The sequence below is a fragment of the Lycium barbarum genome, chromosome 6, assembly GCF_019175385.1.
Source record: "Lycium barbarum isolate Lr01 chromosome 6, ASM1917538v2, whole genome shotgun sequence".
Taxonomy (NCBI): domain Eukaryota; kingdom Viridiplantae; phylum Streptophyta; class Magnoliopsida; order Solanales; family Solanaceae; genus Lycium; species Lycium barbarum.
The window spans coordinates 15933954-15943571 of record NC_083342.1 but is presented as its reverse complement, the minus strand read 5'-3'; the positions used below and the strand labels follow the sequence as shown (position 1 = coordinate 15943571).

The 9618-nt window shown below is 34.9% G+C and overlaps 2 protein-coding genes across 2 annotated transcripts; one reads left to right on the top strand and one right to left on the bottom strand.

Annotated features, from left to right (window-relative positions):
• The first annotated feature begins 5349 nt into the window (after window positions 1-5349).
• Window positions 5350-6528, top strand: LOC132599599 (zinc finger protein ZAT11-like). The gene has a single exon (XM_060312918.1). It carries the CDS (start codon window positions 5412-5414, stop codon window positions 5901-5903), a length of 492 nt encoding a protein of 163 aa, XP_060168901.1. The 5' UTR covers window positions 5350-5411; the 3' UTR covers window positions 5904-6528.
• A 2069-nt stretch (window positions 6529-8597) lies between these two features.
• LOC132643859 (zinc finger protein ZAT11-like) lies at window positions 8598-9104 on the bottom strand. Its single transcript, XM_060360379.1, has one exon. The coding sequence runs from the start codon at window positions 9102-9104 to the stop codon at window positions 8598-8600; it is 507 nt and encodes a 168-aa protein (XP_060216362.1).
• Window positions 9105-9618: the final 514 nt, after the last annotated feature.

Below are 9618 nucleotides of genomic sequence, written 5' to 3'. Positions count from 1 at the left end.
GCCCATACTGGGCCTGATTGTGACGAGGAGCTGCTGAATTTATGGACTGCATCACATTACCTCCAGTACCCTGTCTGGCTGATGGAAAGTCTTTCTGAATATGGCCCTTCTGACCACATCTAAAGCAGGCATCAGTACCCACACGACATTCACCTGAGTGTCTCCTGTTACACTTGCTGCATATCGGATGAGTATAAGTCGACTGACCCACACTAGCCTGAGAGTAAGAACTTGATGGCCTGAAATTCTGCTTCTTATCATTACGGAACTTGGGGAGTGGGGCACTTGCTGTGGACGGAGCAGGTCCTGCTGACCTGTTCTTAAAGAATTTCCTGTTACTGTTCCCGCTGAACTGTCCGGTAGACTTGACCCTCATGTTGAACTCTTTGTCTTTCTCTTTCTGTAAGGCTTCCTCCTCCTTTAGCCTTGTCTCATTGCCTTGTACGAAAGCAACCATCTTGGAGATGGTCATTCCCCTATTCTGTGCAACAATGTTAGCCTCATCATATAAATGGGAATCAAGTCCTCCAACAAACCTCCTCACTCTTGCCCTCATATCCGGTACCATATGTGGAGCATGCTTAGCCAGACTGACAAATTCCAAATAGTAGTCCTGAACTGACCTGCCATTCTGCTTAAGCTTCAGAAATTGCTCAGCCTTAGCCTCTCTGACTTCTATTGGCATGAAGTGGTCTGGGAATGCACTTGTGAATTCATCCCATGTAGCATCAGGTGCATCCTCACCTCGGGATAATTCCCAAGATTCATACCAGGTGTTAGCAATGCTCTGCAGCTGATGAGCTCCAAAAGTAGCTTCTTCGGTTTCCGTAACTGTCATAATCCTAAAGATTTTCTGAAGAGCATTGATGTAGTCCTGAGGGTCCTCATCTTTCTTTGTCCCCGTAAAGACAGGGGGATTCATCCTGAGAAAATCCTTAGTCTTAGAAGACTCTCCATTACCTCCTAAACTTGACCCAAATTCCTGACGTTGGGCCTGAGCTGCTACCAGTTGTGTGAGCATATTGATAGCATTCCTCACATCCCCATCCGAATCACTAGGAGGTGTAACTGTAGGAGCGGTTGGGGCTACTGTCTGAGTCGGAACGGTCTTTTCGCGAGTTGCTTCGAAAGTAGCCCCTTGGCTGGTGGCTGTAGCCTTTCTGGTGTATTTCCTTTTCGCAGGCATTTTCTAAAAATACGTACACGCACGAATTAGAAAGGCATCCTAAAAGTACTGCTCTAACTGTACGATCTAGATATGAAAGAAATGAGAAAATCCTGAATGTCTTGGTGGTCAACTGTTTATATGTATGGGGCCCTCACAGATATAAAAGTGACCCCACTGGACACGGTTTCATAGACTCCCTAAAGATACTTAAACCTAGGCTCTGATACCAAGCTTTGTCATGCCCCGAACCATGGCCTGGGCGTAACACGACACTCGGTGCCTGACTGCATGTGACCGAGCGAACCACATGGCTTGCTGAACTATCATGAGGCATACATGAGCGGAAATATAACGTGAAGTGCATGATGAGCTTTTATAAAATATAGTAAGTCATAATATTAAACATAAGTACTTGATTAAGTCATGAATGCAGACAATATCATAAGTGAGCCAAACCGGCTAACCAACTCTGGAAGTCTAACATGACACTTGTCTTGTCTATGAAACCTCTAACATGAGACTGAAAAACACGTAACATACTTGCTGGGACAAGGCCCCCAGCATACCTTTAGATGCAAAATTAGATAAAGAAAGATAATGCCTAAGCCCCGAATGAGATGGGGCTCACCAATAGGCTGGTACGTGCAGAAACTAATGAGCAGAGGCGTCGTCCTGTAAATCCGTACCTGCATCGTGAAATGCAGGCCCCCGGGCAATAAAAGGGGACGTCATCACATTGAATGTACTGGTATATAAAACAACTAAAAGAAATAACATGGGACATAGAATAACATGATAAGAACTGAAACTGAAAATCTGGACATGAACATGAGCATGAGCATGAGCATGGGTATATATATATATATATATATATATATATATATATATATATAAGCAAAACATGATAAGTAGGGAGAGCATTTCATAAACCGACATGTGATATCACCACGTGGGTATGTGGAGTCTGGTACCTCGCCAGACTAGCAGAGCCCTCATACCATGCCAGGGTATAAGGTGGTAACGTGCCTGATGGATCCATTCAGTGTAAAATTAAGGTATCGTCTTAACTGGGCGGAGCGATCCTTGTCCTACGGTGGCTACGTAGTTTCAGGCTATCTGAGCCTTCTCGGTAATTCGTGCAACTCCCAAAAACATGAACATAATATAGTTGGCTAAGAAGCCCATGATTTTCGTGAAATAACTTGTAATCATGATTTCACGAAGTAACTTGTAACATAGCTTGTATCATGGTTTCATGAGATAACTTGTAGCATGGTTTCATGAAATAACTTGTATTTAGCATATATATATATATATATTTCTTGTATCATGGCATAAAAGTAATTATATGATTTAGCTGCATGAAAACTTGTAGACATATAGGATATTCATGAAATAATCATTCTTAGTCAAATACATGCATGCAAGAACCCATGGAATACAAAATATGGATTTTCATGGATTACAGACAGATTCTCAATAATCATAATGAGTATCAAGAACACAATGATAGAATAATAGCAATTCAAACATAATATAGTCATAGACATGGACCTAGGGTTATCATGAGCATAGTATAGAATAGAAACCCTAGTTTTGTAAAGTTTCATACTTTATGGATTATGAGGCGTGGGGAAGAACAATGATGTTCCCACACATAGATAGTAACTCTACATACCTGGTAATGCTCCAAACTTGAATTAAAGACTTTAACTTTGAAGAAGACTTCCAAAAATCTTGAATCTTGAACCTGGAGATGGGTTTTCTTGAAAACCCTAGGTTAGGAATGATGATTCTTGTTTAGATTACAAGGATATATATTAGAATTGACTTGGAATGATTAGAAAAGGCTTACTTAGTGTTATTGATGATGAGAGAGAATAGAAGGTCGTTCTAGGGCTTGGGGGTGTGAAGAATGAAGTGAAAAAGCCTTAAAACGAAGTTTTAAAATTGCTGTCGGACCCATTTTACGCCCTATTTTACGGACCGTATATCCTACCGTAAATCAATTATAGTGATTTGGGCTTTCTGGACCAATTTTACGGCCTAAATATACGGCCCGTATAATTTTCACGGCCCGTATATTTCACCGTAAATCGGCAGAACACTGGTTTAGTAAAATGGGCATAACTTTTTGTACAGATGTTTGTTTGACCTCCATAATATACCGTTGGAAAGGTATTTCAAAGATCTACAACTTTCAAGAAGGAAATGTTCCCAAATTACTTACAGATAATTTCCGTATTCTCATTTTAATTGAGACATGATGCAACTCACTTGAAAACACGCTCTGTAGACTAGCTTCCGACTTTCCTTTGCTCAAGGACTCTCCTCATGTCTTGATTGGGTTTCAAACACCATTTATACACTACTCAAATTGGGTTCATTATACCCTCGCCTTTTGAGTCAAATCGTAGCCCGAATGCACGAGGTGTTACAATAAGCTGCCATTTAGTACATCAGAGATCCAAAGGAAGGAAAAGGACGAAATATGATCAACAAAATGGGGGAGTACTAAACAGTTGTGGCAATGATGGTGGTGATTGTGTTGGGTCAGTTGTAGTGGTGGCGGGTATATTTGGATGAAAATAATTTAATTTGCAGGTGAGGGCGGGTCGGGCATGGGGTTTTTTAAAGTTAAATCGGGTAATTAATAGTGGAATTGGGGATTCTATCAACTGAGGGGTATATTTGTGTACTTTCTTAACGGAAGGGGTATATTTATCTACTTTGACTAACGGAATGGGCATATTTATCTATTTTGACTAACGGAGGGTATATTTAACTATTAAACTAAAGTAGAGGGGTATATTTGACCCTTTTTCCATGAAAGAAAGTGTTCTAGAAAGAGAAAATGACATAGAGTACCTACTTAAGACTTTTTATTACAAAATATATAGATAGTTTTTCTCATTTATAAAATATAACGATATTTTACGAAACATGACGGATTTTCATATATTTTTCGTTTTTTATTTTTATTTTTTAGAAAATAATTTTTTTTTTAAAAAATATTTTAAACTTAAAAAAAGAAGAAGTTATTTTTTTTTAACTTTTTTATCTTTGTTTTTGCTCAAAGGCTTAAAAAATCACCTCAAGTTTTTGTGTATGAAAAAAATGTATGAAATGTGTATGTGTGAGCGAAATTTTAATATAGTTTTCATACACAAAATTGTGAGCGAAAACTTTAAGCCTTGAATATTGTATGAAAGTTGTTACAATGTTGTTGTAGTTGTATTATTTTTCAGAAACCTAATATGAACTTTATATATGAAAAATGTGAATGAGCATTTCATACCATTCTCATACATAAAATTTTGAGCGTAATGTTTAAGCCTTGATCGACATCTACACATGTCATACATTTTTTTCATACACAAAATTTGAGCAAACTTTTTAAGCTTTGAGCAAGATATACACATTTCATACACAAAAATTTGAGCGATTATTTTAAGTCTTGAATGTTGTATCAAAGTTGTATACAATGTTGTTGTAGTTGTATTAATTTTATAGAAATCTAACATGAACTTTATATACGAAAATGTGACCAAAATTCTAAGCCTTGAGCTAGATACAAATTTCATACCGTTTTCATACACACAATTTGAACAAATTTTTTAAGCATTGAATGAGATATACACATTTCATATATTTTTCATACTGTTTTCATACATTAAATTTTGAGCGAACTTTTTAAGCCTTGAGCGAGATATACACATTTCATACAACTTTCATACATAAATTTTTGAGCGAAAAAAATATTTTTTTTTAAAATAGAAAACATTTTTTAATTTAAAAAAAAAATATTTATTTTTAAAAAAATAATTTTTTTTAAAGTATGTTTTGTCTAGAATTTGTAATGTTATGTTTTGTAAATAGAAAACTATTATCACATTTCATAAATATTTCTTTTTAATGTATATATACGTACTTTACCAGTCTGAACGAAATTACCTAAAGAATATTCCCACTCACTTCATTTTATTACTCAAACGCGGCCAGTCAGCAAAATACTTTGAAAAGGACCCATTAATTAAATCTGACCATATATCTTAACCACCAAGGAAAAGAAAACAACAAACTTTGAATAACACGCTGTATGTTAAATTACATCTACAACCTTTGGTTCAAACCTATAAATATGTGAAGCAACACCAACAAAAGTATCATATCCCACTTCTAAATTCTCACATTTCTTTCAAAGTTCCAATATATATCTTTGTTCTTGATTAATTCCATCAATATGACAGCCCTGAAAAGAAGCAGAGAAGACAATGGTCAAGTGGAAGCAGAAGCCATGGCTAACTATGCCTTAATGCTCATGGCTCGTTTAAACAACAGCAACACTTCTTCATCAGATCATCACAATGATTTTGAATGCAAGACTTGTAATAAACGGTTCCCATCTTTCCAAGCCCTCGGTGGTCACCGTACAAGTCATAATAAACGGCCAAAATTACTCGGAGAATTTGTTATTGAAGCCAAAAAGAACAAAATGCATAAATGTTCTATATGTGGAATGGAGTTTTCTTTGGGCCAAGCTTTAGGTGGCCACATGAGGCATCACCGTGATAAAATCAATAAAACGTCGATGATAATATCGGTGTTGAAGAAGTTAAATAGCAGCAAGAGAATTGTTTGCTTGGACTTAAACTTAACCCCTCATGTTGATGTTGATTTCAAGTTATGGCCGATGACACCGGTTTCATTTCCTGTATTGCGAATCTTTATTTAATTCTTTTTGAACACTTTGCGTTCATTTTTCGTGTATATAATCCCTACTAAGTTAGCTGATTCTTTTACATATGTTGTATCTGTCCATATACCACCTAGAATTTCGATATGTATACATATCATGTGTTCGATTTTGTTACCTTGAATATTATATACTGGTATAATAACATCGAACATAAAAATAATTCAATCAAATGTGATTCAAATATTCCTATGTACTGCTACGTCAAAATCTGATGTGGCAAAGAAGACTGAACCTCCGATAAAACGGGGCAGATGTGCAAAAAACGAAAATCAGGGGCTATTTTGGTCTAATTTTGATGTGGAAATATTGGGGAGTTATAAAAACAACACTTGAAGGAAAATATCATCATGTTTGGCCAATTTCAATACAAGTTTTGGAGACTAGGGTTTATCAACTCACACTTTGGAAGAAAAGATTTAAAGACCTAGATGAGAAATTTCTTACTCTTTTACTCATTTCTTCAATTCCTTGTTATGTATTGAATATCTAAGTGTGTAGTACTCCATTCCATTACTTGAATCTTGTTTATGGAAATATTCTATGATTAAAGTTTGGATGAAACTCTTGTTTTGCTTATGTATTGAATGATTTTTATTGCTAATGAAGTGAGTTAATGTTGTTTTAATTAATCTTGTTCTCTAATGTTTCTTAAGGGATTAACTAATCCTAAGACCCGCCCATTTATTTTGATTTGAACTCGAGAGAGAAAGATTGAAGTTGGGAAATATTAATTAACAAGAATTTGGGGCTTTAAAACTCATCTAATAACTTGAGCTAGAGATAGGAAAGTTACTTGAGATTATATTGATTGTGCTTAGTATCACACTCTAAGGCTTGAGAAAGCTTAGAGTGAAATTTATTGATTTGGTCGAGAGACTTTTGATGAGATTTTAGAGATCATTATCTAATTAGCGTAAACTCACTCTTAGTTGTAAAATCGTAAAATACATTGGATCATTACTTGAGAGTAATTTCCCTTGTATCCATGCTTATGACCATTGATCATTTTACTTGCTTTCTAAATTAGTTTATATTTTCGCATTAGTTATAAATTTCTCAAAAAAAAAAAAAAACTAAAATATTATCAAGTGTTTGGCTTAGCATAGAAAGTGATAATTCTTTACTTGTTTAAATCGCCTAGTATATTGTTTCCTGTGGAATCAACCCCGACTCATAGTTGGGTAAATGATATTGCATACGACCGTGTACACTTTCTAGTTGAGGAGTGGATTTGGAAGCTATCATGCAACTGAACCATCCTTCGCAGATTTTGATCACATTGAAAGATTCACTTTTTAGTGCACTGAAACTGGTGATTACAAACACAAAAATTTATAAGATGAAAACGAGTCGAGTTTCGCCTATTGATTCAAAATAAAAGAGATTTTCTAACAACAGTACGAATAACTAGAATTGGTAATATTAGGAAAAAGTGTTAGGGTTTTGCCCTGATTTTCTTATCATATTTGGATTTTACCCTTTCTTGAAGGATGGACAAAGAGTTTAGTATAATTGATTTTACTTTTTTCAAAAGGAAAATATAAGTGTTCCATATTTGAGTAACCCTTTCTTGGTGGAAAAGTTTTTGACATCTATAAATTGAAGGCCTCTTTCTTACAACTAGAGAACACAATAGCATCCACAATGTAGTCACTAAAGAGTTTTGTTAATGGGGAGATTATTCTCTCCATAGTTTTTAATGCTTTCTTTTAAATTAGGTTTTTTAATATGTAGGTCACTTGACCAATTCATATTATAATATTATGTTTTTAGTATATTTTCTTTGTTATCCGATTTATCGTCGTTCAAGGTTTGTAAATTATTAGCTTCCGCATGACGCCATGCTATTTCGATCCTAACAAAAAGGAGAAAACAAAATAAAAGAAGTTTCACCGAGAACGACCTAGTATATATATCAACTTCAAGCAAACTTTTATTGTTAGCCTTCTTTTAAAGTTCCTTCATCTTACAATTTATGTGAACATAGAGAATTAACTTAGCTTGAATTATTTTTGAAGCTAAACTAAATTAGATTAGATTAACTCAATATATTTTTAAATTAAAATTTATATACTTAAAAGTTATACGATAGTACATACCAAAGTACTATATTCCAACTTTCTTCTTATCAACATGATACAAAAAATATTTGACAAATTAAACATAATTTCAATCTCGAGAAACGAAAAGTGTCAAATAAACTAAGCTGAGAGATTAATACTTAATTATATACTTCCCTAGAATCGAATGTTAAACATAGTTTTAATCACAAAATGTTAGTTCAATCTCAAGAATTACTAAATACCTTTAATTCGGTAGATAGTTTTATATGTTCCAAACAATATAGGACTAGAAGGTTCACTCTAATTATAGAAAAGAAAATTATTATTACCAGTTGTCATTTGAAGAGTAAGAAAAGAAGCTCAGCGGTTTCACTTTGTAGGGGAAAAATGTGAGTCGTAAGGAATTTAAAGTAAAACAACAATGGGAACTAAAATGCTACACTAATATTTGCAAAACAAAATATGTACATTGGAAAAATACATAGTGCGGCTCTGTTTATGTACACGAAGCCACAACAACAAAGTCTACAATCTCTAAAAGCCTAACAAGATTTCTACAATCTCTAATTGTAGAAGTAGTCAAGATTCAAGTAATTACAACTATACACTAACTAGGAATTATCCCTATCATCACCTCATTCTCATACGGCGTCAAATTCAAATCCAAGAACAAATTTCTTCCAGTACTACCCTTATCTTTCTTCTCGTGAAGAGCTTCTGCAAATTCACCACTCTTCGAATTCTTCTTCAATTTCTTCTTCTTTTGCTCGAGTTGATTCAATTCATCGCGATGTTTCCTCATATGTCCTCCCAAAGCTTGGCCCAGAGTGAACTCTTCGCCACAAAGGGTGCATTCGTGTTTTTTGGGCTTAACGGGTAATAATTCGACAGTAGTAATCGTCGTGATGAGCTTATTCGTCGTGTTCTTGTGACTTGTTCTATGTCCGCCAAGTGCTTGAAATGAATCAAATTGCTTCTTGCATGTCTTGCACTCAAAGTGCTTACTTCTTCCTAATGACTCATTCCTCTTCAAGATATCCACACAATTTGCCATTGCGAATTTCTCTACTGATTCTTCTTCTACTTTTCTTCTCTTCAACATCGGCATGGCCATGGTCGTGCTAAATGTGCTAGTCACTTTAATTTGTCAGTGTTTCTAAGAATACTATAAAAAGATTAAAATTAGTTTCGAACTTCGTCGCTTTTGATGTTTTATTAGCTATAGAATTTAAAGAGTAGTCGTCTTGTCTTGCTGGCAGGGCGAATGGTCTATGGCTATATATATATATATAGTGTTGGGAATATTGGAGTGAGTCCAATGGTGTGTGAGATTTTGCTTTTAATAGTGCTAATACTTGTTGTACTCAGAAGTACAAGTGAGAAGAATTATTGCGTTACTAGTACTATACATAGTAACGTCCTCTTTCCTTTTCCAAGGCCAAGTTGGACTGAGTTTTGTTATGCCAAAATAAAAAAGGAAAGAAATTAAAAGGGATAATATAAAAGCTGAACAGACACGCGTATAAATACGCTATGTTTCTTAGTAACTGCTTAGTGATAAATATGTTTCCTAATTTGTATACACGGATTGAATTTTCTTCACACTGTTAGTATAAATTAATTTAACA